Raw genomic sequence first — 17,800 nt, forward strand, 5'->3', positions numbered from 1 at the left:
TCAGTTAGTCAGCCAGAGTGACTCACTGCTCTCTTGATTAACAAATGTTGGTACCTATTCAAACCAAATCACACTACCTCAACACCTTTCCAAAGTGATTAACTGAACTTTTCAACTTTTTACTTAGGTATACACTGCTCCTAGCTTATTTCTAGCTTCTGGATACTTTTTTTTTTTTTTTTTTTTTTTTTAAATACAAGCACTCAGTTCTGCTTACTATTCTGTATTACAGTTCTGTATACAGAACTGTAATACAGAATAGTAAGCAGAACTGAGTGCTTGTATTTAAAAAAAAAAAAAAAAAAAAAGTAGGTAGTGTGATTGTTTATTCGCTGCCTTACTGACTATTAAAAGTACAAACACACTAAATAATATTCCCAAATAGTTAACTTTGCCCCAATACTTTAAAAAAGACAATGTCCCTAGCAAAAATTTACTGATTCCTTTCAGCCACCAGCAAGGTGATCCTCTTCTCTCAGTGCTCCCAGAGAGGAGAGGTACCATGAATGTACCTAAACACTTCTGGGAGCTCCAGATCTTCTTTTCTCTACTCTGTACTAACATTTCTTCCCTTTTGTTTTTTTGTTTTAAACTGACTGCATGTTTGCACCTCTACTATCTGCTGGAGACAGAAATTTCAAAGAAATACTGAGGGACTGCAGGTGGCGCTCTTGGTTATGTAGCAGTGCCTCAAAGGTTTTGTTCTGTCTCCATCTGCTGGTAGGGATGCATAAACCCATTGTCTGGACTGATCTGGGTATTAACAGGAAATATACCTTTTCACGATCAACATGAAAAATTGACTGCAATTTGAAGTTCCAGCAAACATTAATATGCATTACAGGAAGAGATTCCTACAAGGTGGTCCTTTCCATGCCCACTTGCACTAAAGCAAAGTCTGAATTATGGAAGAGAGACCTCTGTTAGCAAGAGCAGCGACATACAGCAATATCCCAAAATGCAAGAAACTATAAAATAAAGGCCACCATAAATGGAAACGAATCTTTATCGTGAAAAATAAAAATGCATCAAAGACTGACCACTTAGAAAGTTTCTTTATCCTATAAAAAAAACAAAACAAACAAATAAAAATTAAAATGAAACCTAAAGCAAAAACAGGGCCATCACAATGAAGATGAGAATCTCCTCCCAGAGAGAATAGGTCCAGTTTCCCAAGAGCATTTGATTCTCTGCTCAGTCTTGCAGGTCAAAGCCGATCGCAGGTGCGTCAATACAGTTCCGTAAGGTCCAGGACCCGAAACTTGTCCAAGTTGTAGAAACAAGCTTTTACCACCCGGCCACCGAAATACCTTCCATTCAGATCAACCACGGCTGAAACGGAAAACAAAACAAGTTAGAAAAATGAAACGGCGCGATCAACTAAGCAACCGTTTCCTCTCTTCTTAAGCCAGTGTCCCCGGGCGAGACACTGGTACGACACGGGCAGGGATGTGCTGCCGCTCAGCCGTGCAGGCCCCCAAGGGGTCAGAGATCCCAGAACAACCAATTTCATTAATGCACACGGAAAGTCTGGGTTTCAATAATTGATTTTGTGTTTTATTCTATTTATGCTTATGGACTCGAGTAAAAAAAAAAAAAAAAAAAGATGCACACAATTAAAACCTTTTATCACTACACAAAGCATTTATGTTCTATTTGCTACTTTTTTCTACCCAAATACATTAATTCTTAATAGTTTTAAATTGTGCTTTTTATCAGTTTAAAGCCCTAGTAGACATTGGCAGTGCTGAGCAGTATAGTCAGAAAACTGTGCGTGAGATATTTACCAGAACGAAGCACCATGACAACTCCGTGACACAAAATGCACAACACAAAAAGAGCTGTATCTAAGAGGTCATCCTTCCCCTGGCAGGAGCAGAAGAAAACCCCATCAAAGCGATTACGTTCATGAAGAGAGAGCATTTGCTGAGGGACTGTAGCCAAGATGTTTCATAAGGCCCTGGAAACGCAGACAATCCACAGAGAACATTACAAGGCGGCAGGGCGTGAAGAGGGGAGGTGAAGCCATTGGTGTTTACGAGGGCATCTGAAGGGCAATGGCCTACAGAGCTGGAAGAGGCTCGCTCGACAGTCGGGCTACAGGAGAAACAAGGCCCAGCCAGACCTGGTGTTTTTTTTTTTTTTTTTTCCAAACAGCTGTGAGGGGGGGATTTAGCTTGCAAGAGGCTGCCAACAGTTGAAAAGCCAGAAAAATGCACAGATACAAGAGATGCCCATTTCCCGGTGTTGAGACAGAAAAAAAAAAAAAAATAAACGACAAAAAACTGGGTATAAATAATCCAGGGAGAAAGAGCAGCTGGAGCAGCCAAACCTGTCACATCCCCTGCCTCCAGGTTAGAAACATAACATGATCCTGATCGCCACCTGTCCTTGTTCTCTTTTCCTACTTTTAACCACTTTGAGTGCAATTTTCAAAATGCCCAGAGAAGTGGAAAGTCCCCGGGTGCTTTTTATCCATAGCTCTTGCAGCGATTTCCAAAGGGAAAGCTCCCGCCCAAATCTGCCCCAGTGTTTCTGAGGAGATGCTTTCTGCAGGTAAAGTGATGCACGCACAGGATTACATCTTTACGGTACGTGAGCGCCCCCTCCCCCGAGGGGCGGGAGAGTTTCAGAGAGCAGGGGGAAAAAGCACCTTGGAAAAGCTGCCTGATCAGAGCCTTCTGCCAGGGCCTTTCCCGGCCTGTACCTTGCAGCAGGATGCAGAGCCCACGCCAACGCTCTCTCTCTCTCTCTCCTTCCAGGTATTTCTGAAGTGACCCGGTGTACTTTCTGCACGACCTAACGTCCATCACCATAAGTATGGATGCGTGCCGTCAACTTTTACTGCATCTTACGAATTATCTCGGTTAGACTCCTTCAACGAGGATGGTGCTTCTTCATACCCCGTACAATTACTTTAACATAAAAGCAGCCGCTTCTGCTCCTTCCAAAGGATGCCTCCTCTTAGTTATAGCTCCTGTATCATTCATACTAATTACCAAATAATCCACTTAGTTTGTACCCAGCTGCCCTAGCCAAGACAAAACCACACTCAAAATTTTTATTTTTTAGCAAACAAAACTGGTTTTGTCTGCATACACATGCAAGGAGACAGAAGTGCACTAAAAAATTCAGCGTTACATGTTAAATTCATTTTTAAATTTAACTTCGAACCCTGAAGTTAAGTGTAACCTTTAATCACGGATATTAAAGCTGAAAAATCAGTGTTTCATAGGTCCCATGCCAGAGGATCTCGCATCTAACACTGAAGTTTTAACTTCTGTGCTCAGAGGTATGAAAAAATCTAACCCAGAGTTATTAACAGCATTTACTGCTCACTTTGTGTTTTACACTAGTGCTCTGTCATCTGCACACTAAAAATGATCAGCACACTCATTTGACTATAAGTGCCCCAGGTTTAGCACATTCACGGGTGACTGGGGAATTATTTTAGCAGCCAAAAAGGCATTAAGAAGTGCACTATTACATCCCACAGAAGATCTGATTCAGTACGCTACACAGCCTCTTCAGATAATCTTACCCTCAAAAGTCAGATAATTGTGTTTCCTTCTGCTCCTTCTTATGCAAAACATTTAACCTCAAGTTTCTGATCAACACTCAGGAATTCAACACTTATTTGTATAATATTTTAAAAAGCTTTCACTAGATTATATCTTTCAGCTTCACACATACTTTGTATTAAATTCAAATTTGGGTTATAAGCAATTATATTTTAAAAAGGGAAACATTTAAAAAAAAATTTAGAAATTCTTTATACAAACAATTCTAAAACAAATCCGATTTCTTATCTGCCCCAGATGGAAAATATTATATAAATGCAAATTATTATTACAGTAAATCTTAGAGGAAAAAAAAACGAGTGGCAAATACTTCCTGCTTGATGGTAGAAAGCGAAAAGGTATCTGCTTCTGCATACGTAATGGTTCAGCGCATAGCAGAGGCCATCTCTTCTGCCTATAAGAGATCCTCCTAGCCTTAGGCCACCAGAACTGCTCTCCCTCTCAGGCCACGGCACTCTAGTTTAATTTCCAAGGAGGGATACTGTTCTCAAGGCTTCTTTTGTTTCTTCTTGAATGGGATTTTGGCAGGTTAAAGTGCATGATTTGTCGGTATTCACTATGAGGCCTGGCTAAAGTATCGAGAGATCTTTAATACTTATGACCGAAAGCCCTCAATTCTTTTCATAAAGAGAGAGTGAATTCATTCTACCCTCAGCCCCCCACCCTGTGCTAAAATTGCAGCTAGCTGAACCTCCCTCACTTCACAGATGTGCAATCTCAGCAGACCCACGGGATCAGTTAGCAAAACCCACACGTCTATCTTGTGTCAGATTAGAAAGCTAACGCGGAAATCCCTGGAAAAATCCAATGAACAGAGTTGGAAGGCAGCCAACAGAATTACTTTACCTTTGATCGCAGATTCAACCCTTTCAAATTCCAAAATATTCTCACCGCTTCATCATCAGGGGCACCAGGAATCTGAAAGTGTTTAAAACATGGATGAAGAAAGTTTGCAAGCTGACGTGCCTTTGAGTTACTTCTCTCTAGCTGTGCTATATGATGATTGTGGCCATGCATCAGTCTGTGGCTTAGTCCCTGGCACAGGAATCCCTGGTTAAAACCACAGGATCAGCACAAGACTGGGTAGAAATAAGGGAAAAGTGAAAGTAGCAGTGCAGGGAACTACATTTCCCAGGGTACCTGTGCCTAGTCTCTTGGGCCAGAGGCCAGCCCTCCTGACTCACAACTGGGTAGAGTCATGAGCACCTCGCAGAAGGCTCAGGGGAGGGGTATAGGGGGTTCCTGGGGCAGTAAAGGAGTCACAGTCAGGGGAACAGCTGAGCAGACTCACCATGGGAGGTGACTCAGTGGAAGAGGACCCTGAGGCAGGATTTTCCACACAATATGTTTTTTAAGTGATAGTTTTCTTTTGCCATACTGCCTAAGGAGGACACTGCTATAAACAGGAAAGGAAAGGAAAGGTTTTTTGTCGACATGTATGAGGGAAGCCAGACAAGTACGAGGAACAAGGCAGAAGCAAGTAAGGTATAACCTGGTCGGAACTGGGTTTGCTTGGCGTGCTGCGTCCTGTCCAAGTTGGGTTGCTGCACCAGGGGACTCTTAATATATTCAGCAGTACAGAGAATGTGGGGCAACGGCAGTACTGAGTAAAGAGAGACTTGGTGACACATCCCTAGGAGCAAACCTCTCCTCAGCTTAGAAACTGCAGTGGGGGAAATGCATAGGAAGAGTGTTTTGTTTGAATTAAAAAGCTGTATTTGTGAGATGCCCGGAAGCAGAAGACCAGGCTTAATTAGTAAGCTGTGAGAGCTGCAAATCTTCTCGTCAATTATGCTGGTGGGGAGGCAAAACCAGGAGTCTGGACTGATCCGGATACGTACAGGGACTGTTTGGCCTCAGCAGCCAGGGCTAGCTACATAGCATGGATATTCCTTGCACATAGCTGCCTCAGTGAAACTCTCCTGTCCCAGAGAAACAAATAATACGCTGTGCTAGATAGGGTTCCCCAGTACTGCTTAGGGTCTAGTAGTGGGTCTAAAATGACAACTGCTTTGCTTGAAGCTAAGAACTTTGCCGGTGATTTGTTCTGCAAGAATTATGATAATGTTGCTTGGGCAGTAAAGCTGAGATTTGCCAAAGGAATGCCTCTGCTTCATGGACGTTTATTTGGGTATTAAGAGGCAGCTCTGGTTCTGTCAGCCTGAATATACCCCTGGAAAGGTGAACCACAGGAATATTAGTGGGAAGAAAGGGTCAGCAGTGATATCACCAGGCACGCTGCCCAGCGCCATGAAAGCAGGGGGGCCTAGCAGCAGTAAAGTAGAATTTAGGGCTCAGTTTGCCTGATCATAGATTAGCCGGCGGTGACAACCCTACACCCACTGGAGCTGCCGGCCACAAGGCTCCCGGGCCCTTGCTCCGCTGTTACAGGCACACACCCCACTGCCCCTCGCGTTACCGAACGGATCCAGCAGCCCCACACACCCCCCCCCCCCCCCCATGCTCTTACTGCGAGATAGTGCCCAGCCTGGCACGTAAGCGATACCAAAACGCTGGGCACTCAGCATGCGGCGCTGCTTCCCTAAAACCACCCCCGGGAAAAGGGGCTTTCAGCCGCAAAATGACGCCTCACCTCAAAAATGACACATTTTTCCGACCTTGCCGTATTTTTCACATTCTTCTTTTGTTTCTGCTTCCAGGTCCTCGTCGACTTCCCCGGCACCTACCATATTCTGGGAGCAAAGCACGAACAGGGGCAATCGTTTTGTTACTTAGCCGGGTACAGGGCGCGTAGGGTCTGTAACACCAGGGGTTTGGGGCAAGCTCATTTCTCCAAGAATAAAATTACACCAAGGTGAAGGTTTCTGACAGTGGGCACTGGCCCTAGCGAAAAACAAGAAAACGTCTGCACCCGAATCAAGGATTAGAAAAAAAAAATAAATCTTTTTTTTCTTGTACTCAATACATTTGCTCAGAACCGCACCCTTCTGCTTCTGTCCCAGCTCTGATGTCTCGTGGGAGTGCTACACACAGGGACCGAGCCAGCAGCTTTGCTACGCCAGCTTCCCAGATCGTTGGCTGCAATGTGGGGGCAGAGACTGTGAAGGACAGAGAGCTCCAAGCAATCCAGAAAGGATGGAGTAGCTAGATGCAAGGATATCTGTTTGCAGTTTTTATTTTATTTCTCCTGGGAATTTCTGGGGTTTTGTTTTGGTTTTTTTTTTTTTGCAACGATATTTACCTGGAAATATGAAAAGTCCTTTTTCCCCCCCCCCTCCACGGTTTTCTCCTATTTTGGTTGCAATAAACACTGATAAAATCCCAGGAAAAATTAAAGAATTAACTGAAAACAAAGGTCCTCAAGTATATGGTAACAGCGGGTTAGGATGAAAGAAGAGTAGGGATTCACTGAGCCCAAGCTTCTGAATTTATTTTACCTTCTGATTTATTACATCTTCAGTTCCTTGCAAACACAGAAAGTGAGGCCAGGCAGAAAGAACAAGGCCCGTCAGGTCTGGCCGTTTTCCCTTTTTTAGCTCTATATAAGGTCCAGGTGTCCCCTGCCTTCCCCACTGCTTCCTTTAATTCCATAACTGCTTTTGGGGCCGATGTAATAAAAGCTATGCAAAATTGGTGCTAGTTTCTGTGCCAATTTTTGAGCAAGGGCAGGGTAAAAACTGGCAGCCCCATGGGATGTAATAAAATAAAAAGGTATGCGAACGAGGCCCGCACCAAAAATCTACACGAGGTTAAAAAAAAAAAAACACACGCCTAAACCCACAATGCAGAAAACCGCGGGAAAAACAGGCGCTAAAATCAGCGCCAATGTAAAAAAATGCTGCAGAGTTCCTTAGTGGCTGTTTAAAGTGACAGAGGCCAAACTGATTATGCCTACGCTGATCCAAGAGATATCAGAGCCTACAAAAGAAATTGTCCTGTATAATGCTTACGAGTTAGATAAGCAAAGCTGGTTTCAAACTCAAGCCACTGCTCTGCAAAGTATTATTTCAGCTTCAGATACACAGGCAGAGTGGAAAATGCATAACAATTCTATGTGCCAGGCTCTGTACAATACAAAACTTTGACAAATGAGAACTGGGCAGGTACATGCACTCAATATGCAAGCAGAATTGTTTACAGCTGGCCTGGCTTATTCTCAGGTACATGCACTGAAATATAAAAGCAGTATTTGCAGCTGGTATGGCTTATTCTCAGATACATGCACTGAAATATAAAAGCAGAATTATTTACAGCTGGCCTGGCTTATTCTCAGGTACATGCACTGAAATATAAAAGCAGTATTATTTGCAGCTGGCCTGGCTTATTCTCAGGTACATGCACTGAAATATAAAAGCAGAATTATTTACAACTGGCATGGCTTATTCTCAGGTACATGCACTGAAATATAAAAGCAGTATTTGCAGCTGGCCTGGCTTATTCTCAGGTACATGCACTGAAATATAAAAGCAGTATTATTTGCAGCTGGCCTGGCTTATTCTCAGGTACATGCACTGAAATATAAAAGCAGTATTATTTACAGCTGGCATGGCTTATTCTCAGGTACATGCACTGAAATATAAAAGCAGAATTATTTGCAGCTGGCCTGGCTTATTCTCAGGTACATGCACTGAAATATGCAAGCAGAATTATTTACAACTGGCATGGCTTATTCTCAGGTACATGCACTGAAATATAAAAGCAGTATTATTTACATCTGGCATGGCTTATTCCTGGATTATTTTGTGTATCTCAAAACAGGTGCTTTTAACTTTTACTCCTGCCCTTATCCAGGCGCTAAAAAACCCATGTACTAACAATTTTCTCTGCATTACCCGTTAAGTGCTTCATTTGCATGGGCCTGCACTAAACCAACCACGTGTTTTTACTCCAATTTTTGCGCGGGGTTTTTCAGCACCGATATACCCGCGAGTGCCTTACCACAGCTTATTACATCGGCCCACTGTCCCCACCTCCTCGCCAGGAAACCATTCCATGTTTATAAGTAAGTTTAAGTCCCAAACCCCTTTGAAAATAAAGGACCCTGATAAAAAAAAAATTTCACTCTCTTCTCACCCTTAGTAAGACCACCTTGGTAGGGCACTTCAGAATCTCCGTCAACGGATTGGAGTCAGATTTCTTCAGGGCGTCAACTGAAGGGCAAAAGTGCATGGGCTGTAATTGTTAATACACGCGGCTGTAAGCCCCACCCAACAATCAGATCCCGAGGGAGAAGAGCTGCCACCTTCACGTTCACGACCCCGATTTAGGGTGCTCTTCTACACAAAGGCCGCGCGCTGCGCTGCCCAGCACTACTAAATTCTTTGCTTTAAAAAGAGAGGCCGGCTGCTGCTCTTACCTTTTCCCGGCTTTGCGTTCTGGGAATTACAGATTCGTTCTTATGTATATGGATGGGTAAATCTTTGGTTCATGTACGCACATTTTGTAAATCGAGACCTTGCATATCAGTTATGCTCCGTATTTGGGCTATCGCTTTCTCTTTTCAGATTTAGATGTGCTATGGACGGATTGAAGTTCTTTTTCTTATGGACTCCCCCAGGAAGGGGGATGTGGGGGGGGGATTTGTGTTTCGTATGTATTTCTAATACGCTTCTGTACGTTACCTATGTATTTCAATGTTAAAAATTCAATAAAAACCTTAAATTAAAAACAAAACAAAAAACCAGGCATGCTAAGCTGAAAACCAGAAGACATAAAGTGCTGTGTTACGGAAGGATAAAAACCACACGTGCAAAGAGCTCAAAAGCCTGAGCTGATCTCACGCTGTCAACAGGCGTCCAAGTACCAAAATGGAGAGAGGTACAGAAAAAATAAATGGGGAGCAGGATGGTTTCTGCAGCTGTCTCCAGGGCACACACACACGTGGTCTCTCCAGACCAGTTCAGCTGAACAGGGCATGGCTTATCCTTCACTAGAGTGGCCCTCAGATGCCTTTAAAGGAAAAAGGGGGGTCCCCTAGGGAGCAGAGGGCCAGGGTCTCATTCATTTAAACCTGGGAGTCAGCTCTGCAGTGAGAGCTCATGCCATCATGGGGGGTGATAGTCCCCACAAGGGGGGCCCACTCCTAGTGGAAGGACCCAGACACAGCTAGGAGAGAGTTCAGCTAAAATAGAAGATGCCCACCCTTTTGATTTTTAAGTAGACAAAATTATTTCATAACACAAAAAAAGAGAACCAGGAATAAGACCAAAAGAGGGTGGGCATACATCACATGGCTATTTTACAGACAGCTGTTTGGCTAAATCCTCTCTACACGGCATTCGGACACAAGGCACGATAAAGCAAAGCGGTGAAAGGTGGCCCTACCTGAGAAGCCCGCAGCTGCATCCTCTGTTGGGGCGCTTCCTGGTTTTCCTTTCTTTTCTGTTCAAAACACTTGCAGGTCTTAACTCTTTGCAGAACAGACAAGGTGCATCGTGTACGTCAGTCACGCGCCTTCCACGCAGCGCCGGGTCAACGGGGCCTCCGTGCAGACCTCCGGCACACACTCGCATGCAAACTCTCCCAACCTCCTGCCCACATCTCTTCCTTTGTTATTCAGCTTTTAGGTTGCAAAGCAACACAAATCTTATCAGTAGCTTGGGCCGAGACACTTTCTGCTTCTGATCCCCACAAACGGGAGGCAGCAGCTGGACTCTTGGGGTGGGGAATTAAGAAAACCATCCCAGATCCTTAAGTTACAGTAAATACTTATCAAAGGGGAAACTCACAGGTGCTTAATACCAAGATAATCCTGGTAGAAAGTGTATTAGTGTTGCTAGGGCAATAAGAAATGGGAGTGGCTCACACAACTTCCAAACACGTATTTTGAGAATTAAACACAATCTGGTCTGAAAAGGAACAGCCCGATTGGTTTGGGTTTTGATCTAGCTGCAGGTTTAAAACAATTTCAGATGTACTGCAGCTCCAACATCCGTGGTCAATCCCGTGAATTTCCTGGTGGGAGGAGGGTTGGGCGAATCCGAGGCAAACGATGCCAGGCACGATTCCCCAAGGTAAATCAGAACAAACCTAAGAGCAGCTCTGCCCACACCGTGGTCGTATTACTCACAGGGAGCGAAGACACAAGTCCCACACGGTGTGCGATTATTTCCAGAATGCGGGGTTTTGTTTTGTTTTGTTTTTTTTTTAACGACCCAATAGTTTCTCCTAGCTCCTTTGCACTTCCAGCTCAGTCAGAGCCGGGGCTGGGAGCTTCCATTCACAACCGCCCGGGTACTTTTCCTCCACCTCCACCATTACCCAGTCCGGTCAGTGCAGGGACCGTGCACCGGGGCTCCCCCTCGAACCCTGCACTGATCGTAACCCCCCCTTCCTTCCTGGAGACTGAGAGAGCTGCCTCCGCAGCATCCCCGTCCCCAGCCAACCCCGTGATTGAAGCGGGGACCCTGGCGAGGCAGTGCCGAGCCCTTAGCAGCCGAGCCATCGCGCCGGCTCTAACGCAGAGCCCATCTTTACTATGGAAATCAAAATCCTTGGCAAATGCTTGCCCAGCTTTGAAACAAATAAATGCCCCACCTGAGCGCTACACCTAGGTGCTCTCTGAATACTTCACTAAGGTCTTAATGAACTGAAGTACCTTTATCTGCCAGATCTCCGATGATAATCTTGCCTCCTCTCTTGCTGGTTTTTTCCACCGACAGCGCTGTGCTCAGGCCTTGCTCGTGTTTCCCCAGCCCCTGGCCTTCTCGGAAACCATACTTCTGCATAATTTTGTGGGCTACAGTCCCTCTATTACAGGAGGAAGAAGAAACACTGTCTTAACATTTTATTGCCTGACAGCTTCCTCCTAATTCCTTCGGACTTCCAGTTCTACTAGGATCCTGTCCGAACCAGGGCTCCAGTGCCATGAGCTGGGGTTCACAGGCTTCCCTTCCCCCTGTCTAGCCCGGTCCTCTGGCTGAGAGGTACGGGCTGTGCTTCCTTTCAGGACAGTAAACGGATACCCTTGAGCCAGCTGGTAAACGAATGCTGGAGCTTCACAGGGGACTGTAGACACTGCCTCTGCAAGACTCCCCAACTCCTGTCAACCTACGGAACAGGAGATGGGCCTATGAATTAAACTAAGGTCTCCAACATGGCAGCTGGGCCATTTATTTATTTATTTATTTTAAACACTAGCATAGCCTGGCTGTAGTGCAATAGGCACAACCAGCAATGCTAAAAGTAAGCCAGGCAGCTAGGACTGAGCAATCGTTTCCCAAAGGAAAACTGGTTCTTACCTGCTAATTTTCGTTCCTGTCGTACCACAGATCAGTCCAGACTCCTGGGTTTTGCCTCCCTGCCAGCAGATGGAGACAGAGAAAGTTTTACAGACACTGCCACTTAACCTCGTGGGCCACCTGCAGCTCCTCAGTATCGGTCTGCACCCAAGCCAGAATGAGAAAAAAAAGAAATCTATCCAAAAATCTCAAAGCTTTCAAAACCAGAAAAAACTCTTCAACTAATTAATCTTATTTAAACAACCCTGTATTACATACTATAAAAGCAGAATGAGCGGACGACTCACCCCCTCTACCAAATCGGGCAGGTGCTGGACTGATCTGTAGTACTACAGGAATGAAAATTATCAGGTAAGAACCAATTTTCCTTTCCCTGTATGTACCCGATCAGTCGAGACTCCTGGGATGTACCCAAGCTCACTACTCAGGGTGGGACCTGGAGAGTCCCGCTCAAACACCTTCGCCAAAAGATGGGAAAACCGCTTCCCCCACATCCAGCCAATAGTGCCTTGAAAAAGTATGTAGTGATTTCCAAGTCGCTGCTCTGCAAATCTACTGCGGAAAAACTAGTTGAGCCTCCGCCCAAGAACACAGAATGAGCACGCAATCCCTGGGAGACCCTTAGTGATGTAAGTGGATCCAATAGCTTCCTTAAGCCATTGTCCAATAGGAGACTTAGATGCCTTCAAACCTCTTTTTGGCCCGCTCCACAGAATAAAGAGATGAACCGACTTCTGGAAGTCATTAGTCATCCTGAGATATCCCAACAAGGCTCTCCTCACATCTAACAACTTCAGCTCCCTGGCATGAGGAGCGGAGGCATCCAACTCAAGAAAAAGCTGGAAAGTTTCGCTGTCTGATTCATATGAAACACGGAGACCACCTTAGGTAAAAAAAAGAAAGTACTGTCTACAACGAAATCCCCGACTCTGAAATCTGAAGATATGGATCACGGCACAAAAAAGCCTGCAACTAGGAAATTCTTCGAGTCGAACATATGGCCACCAGGAAAACAACTTTAAGAGTAGCTCTTCTGAATGGTTCAAAAGGAGCCTCACATAAACCTCTGAGGACCAGATTAAGATTCCAAGGTGGACACATTTTCCGCATGGCCGGACACAAATTCTTCATCCCCCGAAGAAACTGAACTACATCTGGGTGAGCTGATAAAAGTAGAGCCTTCTACTTTGCCTCAAAGACAACCCAGAGCTGCCACCTGGTCCTTAAGCGAGCTCAGAGACAACACTTAAACCTTTTTGCAGAAAAGACAAAATGTCAGCCACCAAAGATATGAGAGGCCAAACCGCGTTAGAGCAGCATCAGGACTCAAAAACCTTCCATACCCATATGCACGAAAGGTTAGTAGATTTCCTCCTGGCCTGTAGCAACGACTACCTCAGGATAGCCCCTACGTCTCAATCACTGCCTCTGAAAAGCCATTCTGCTAGACAAAAGCAAGTGGCCTGGTCTGAAATTATGGGACCCTTACGAAGAATGCCCGCTATGTGATCGAAGCGAATCAGGCCATCCACTGCCATGTTGAATAGATCCGCGATCCACAGGTGACATGGCCACCAAAATCACATCGCCTGAATGCCTATGAGATGCGTTACCTTGTCCACAAGCGGCCAAGGAGGAAAGAACCTCCCAAGGCCAAGGCACTACTAGAGCATCGATGCCCTCGGCTACGTGCTCTCTTCTCCGACTGAAAAACCGAAACGCCCTGTCATTCTGACGAGTTGCCATTAGATCCACATGTGGGGAGCCCCACCTTTCGCGAATGAGCTGCATCGCCGATTCAGACAACTCCCACTCACTGGGATCCAAAATCCTGCAGCTCAAATAATCCTTTTGAACATTTTCGACCCCGGTGATGTGTGACGCCGCTATCCATTCCAGGTGTTCCCCCAAAAGTATCAACTCCTGCCCCTACTGGGTCACCGCTAGACTCTTGGTTCCGCCCTGATGATTTATATAAGCTACAGTCGTCACATTGTCAGACAGGATCCGTAACAAATGACCTCTCACCAACGGCAGAAAAGCCCACAAGGCTAAGCGGACCACCACTCTGGTCTCCAACCAATTGATAGACCAAGCAGTCTTTTCATGGACCAGCAACCCTAGGCCGATTGCTGCTGAAAAACTGCTCCCAAACCAGAGAGGCTGGCATTGGTAGTAACCACTACCCACTCTGGAAATTAGAGGTCTATCCCCCGAATGAGATTGGAACTTAGAAGCCACCAGGACAGACTCTCCTGAACGACACCCTCGAATGGCAAAGGAAGGTGAAACTCCTCAGAGACCAGGTTCCACCGTGCCAAAGAGTCTCATATGAGCAAACGCCCATGGCACCAATTCCAGGGTTGAAGCCATAGAGCCCAGAACTTGCAAATAGTTCCATACCTTGGGCATCAGTAACTTTAACAAGTGACGAACCTGCCCCTGCAGTTTCCGAACTCGCTCCTCCATGAGAAACACTTTATCCTCCAGAGTGTCGAACCAAGCTCCCAGATACTCCAAGGACTGTGTCGGTTGCAGGCGACTCTTTGCCAAATTCAACACCCAGCCAAGTGACTTGAGAATACCGACAACCTTCTGAAATGAATGGAGACAAAGAAACTCCAACTCTGCCCTGATAAGCCAGCCGTCCAGATAAGGATGCACCACAACCCCTTCCTGACGCAAAGCCGCTGCTACCATCACCATCACCTTGGTGAAGGTGCGTGGTGCCATGGCCAAACTGAAAGGAAGGGCCTGAAATGGAAAATGCTGACCCAGAATCATGAACTGCAGAAAACGTTGCGAGTCTGGCTGAATGGGAATGTGGCGATAAGCCTCCGTTAGATGTACAGATGCCAGAAATTCTCCCTTGCAAACTGCCATCTCAGGGTTTCCATAAGGAAACACGGTACCTTGAGAGCTGCATTGACCTTTTTTAGATCGAGAATCGAAAGAAAGTGCCTTCCTTCTTTGGGACCATGAAGTAAATGGAATACCTTCTCAAGCCTACCTCCTTGCAGGGAACTGGAATTACCGCCCTCAGCTTTCACAGACTGTCCAGCGTCTCTCGAACCGCTATTTGTTAGTCTACGGAACCACAAGGGGAAACCAAACACAAGTCTCGGACCGGACGAGCAAATTCTAAAGCATAGCCGTCTCTTACCACACTGACAACCCACTGGTCCTGAGTAATGATGACCCACATCATGCAGAACCGAACCAGGCGACCACCTTTAAAAGGAACGACGGAGTGGACCAGTCTCGTCTCACTGTGAGGAATTAACTTCGGCTGCACTACCACCGGCAGCACCTCTGAACAGTCTCCGGGCTCCCCGAAAGGACTGACCCTGAAAGGAAAACTGCTTTTGCGGACCTGGCGCCACCCTTGCCGGATGAGACCTCCGAATGTCCTGAAAACGAAATGGACCTGAAAAAACCTCTTGCCCTTAGGTTTTGTCTTCTGGCAATCTGAGACTCTTATCACCTTCTCTAGGTCCTCACCAAACAGGAACCAGCCTTTAAAAGGAAGTGAACCCAACAGGCTTAGAAGATACGTCCCCTGAACAGTTACGCAAGCAAAGCAGCCTCCTGGCAGAAACCGCCGACACCATAATCTGAGACGACGTCCGAACCAAATCATAGAGCGCATCCACCCTGTAAAGCCACCACCGCCTCAACACGTTCAGCCCTGTCCACCACCTCGCCTGACTTCGGGAGACTTTCCTGCGCCTGCCATACTCAGCGCAGGCAAGCTCGCTGCATAAAACTAGTACAACTAGCCATACGCAAGCTAAGGGCTGATACCTCAAAAATCCTCGAGGTGGACTTCCAGTTTACGATCCTGCATGTCCTTCAACGCTGCAGATGCTACCACCGGGGATGCTCGTCTTTTTGGTAACTGCTGAAACTGCGTCAACCTTAGGAAGTGAGAAGAGCTCCAGCATCTGCTCGGGTAATGGGCAGAGCTTTGCCATGGTCCTTCCCACCTTTAACCCTGACTGTGGAGTTTTCCACTCCCTCTTCACCGACTTGTGATAAGGGAAGGCCATCGGGGGACCCCTCAGCCCATCCAGGACCGGATCCGCACCTTCCAAAATCAGAAATCTTCCTAAGGAACTTTAACCCCCAGCCCCTGAAAAGCCTGAGGAATTAATGGGCCAAGTTCCTCTTTTCAAAAAAAGATGCACTGTCTTCCGGTCATCCCCCCTTGGGGGCCGGATTCCCTCCAGACCCATATCGCCTGCTGCCTGATCTACCTGCAAATCATTGCCAGCAGGTTCCCTTGTCCTCACTGGGAAATCCTCAGAATTTATTTATTTTATTTATTTAATATTTTTCTATACCGGCTTTCACGACTGGTAGTCGCATCAACCCGGTTTACATTTAACATTTAGTGTAATGAACATAAAACTAGATGAATTGAACTGGTGCAGGAATAGCAGTTACAATAAAACAAGGAAAACTACAACTGGGAGAGGAGGAAGCAAGAAGAAAAATATAGCAATAGGTACAAAAAACAAAATTACAGGATAATATTTACAATATGTACAAAATTAAAGGCAAGACTAAAGGTGGTCATGGGCTGGAAAAATTGAGGCTAAAATAGGAAGAGTATGATGAATAAGGCAGAGTGATGGTCTTTACACTGGGATTCTGGTAACATGGGATAGCCTGATTGAAGGGTAAGGTTTATATGGATCAATCCGAGATCTGATAGGCTTTTTTAAAAAGCCAAGTTTTTAGCCTTTTTCTGAAAGTTAATAGGCACTGTTCTTGGCGTAGCTCAGATGGGATGGAATTCCATAGACGTGGTCCTGCTGAGGATAATGCTCTGACTTCCAATGATTTATGTTGGAAGGTTTTGGCGTGTGGAACATGTAAAGCTTCTTTGTAAAATTCCCTAGTAGGTCTGACAGAGGTGCGTTTTTCAAACGGAATTTGTAGATTTAATGGTGCCTGAAGTTGCGTGGCTTTGAATATAGTAGTGATGGTCTTGTACATAATTCTGTAATGAATCGGTAGCCAGTGGAGGGCTTTCAGGATGGGGGTGATGTGGTCGAATCTCCTAGAGTTGGTCAACATTCTTGCAGCTGTATTCTGCACCATCTGTAAAGGTTTTGTATGAGAGATGGGGAAGCCTAGTAATATGGAATTACAATAATCCAGCTTGGAAAAAATAATTGCTTGAAGAATAGTTCTAAAATCTTTGGAGTGGAAAAGATGTCTGATTCTTTTGAGGGTGTATAATTTATGAAAACAATCTTTGGTCGTTTGGTTAATAAATGGTTTTAGGTTTAGTCGGTTGTCAATAATTGCTCCTAGGTCTCTTATGTGTGAGGTTTGCAGGTTAGCTGGTGGGTTTGTAGTAATGTCGTTGTTTTCTGGGGCTATAATGAGAAATTCCGTTTTTGAGGCATTGAGAATGAGGTTTAGACTGTTGAGGAGTTGTTTAATCTCGGTTAGACAGCTCTCCCAGAATTTTAGAGTGTTTGTAATGGTTGTTTTTACGGGGATTACGATCTGAACGTCGTCTGCGTAAAGGAAGTGTTTCAAATTTAGTTTTGTAAGAAGGTGGCAGAGTGGGAGCAGGTATATATTAAATAAGGTGGGTGAGAGGGAGGAACCCTGTGGAACCCCTAACGAAGATGGATGGTAGCGAGATTCTTTGTTGTGGATTTTTACCTTGTATCCTCTGTTCTTCAGAAAGGTTTTAAACCAGGTCTGAACACTGCCTGAAACTCCAATGTTTGCCAGTAGGTTTATAAGGATGTGATGGTTGACCGTGTCGAATGCCGCTGAAAAGTCAAGTAAAATTAGAAGGAATGCGTGTCCTTTGTCGATGCCGGCTAGGAGGAAGTCTGTGAGAGAGAGTAGAAGCGTTTCTGTGCTTGCTGCTCTACGGAATCCAAATTGGTTAGGAGATAAAATTTGGTGGTCCTCAAGATAATTAGATAATTGTGCATTTACTATTTTTTCCATAATTTTTGATATGAAGGGGAGGTTGGAGATGGGGCGGAA

The 17,800-nt window shown here is 45.4% G+C and overlaps 1 protein-coding gene across 1 annotated transcript in view; it reads right to left on the reverse strand.

Annotated features, from left to right (window-relative positions):
* Window positions 1–988: 988 nt before the first annotated feature.
* RBM17 (RNA binding motif protein 17) overlaps window positions 989–17,800 on the reverse strand; it is a 44,930-nt gene continuing 28,118 nt past the window's right edge. Inside the window, 7 exon segments of the mRNA XM_029615901.1 lie at window positions 989–1,332; window positions 4,428–4,460; window positions 4,463–4,499; window positions 6,175–6,192; window positions 6,194–6,274; window positions 8,616–8,692; window positions 11,140–11,291. Coding sequence (XP_029471761.1) covers window positions 1,229–1,332; window positions 4,428–4,460; window positions 4,463–4,499; window positions 6,175–6,192; window positions 6,194–6,274; window positions 8,616–8,692; window positions 11,140–11,291 — 502 coding nt within the window. The 3' untranslated portion in view covers window positions 989–1,228.

The sequence above is a fragment of the Rhinatrema bivittatum genome, chromosome 9 (assembly GCF_901001135.1).
Source record: "Rhinatrema bivittatum chromosome 9, aRhiBiv1.1, whole genome shotgun sequence".
In the NCBI taxonomy this organism is placed as follows: domain Eukaryota; kingdom Metazoa; phylum Chordata; class Amphibia; order Gymnophiona; family Rhinatrematidae; genus Rhinatrema; species Rhinatrema bivittatum.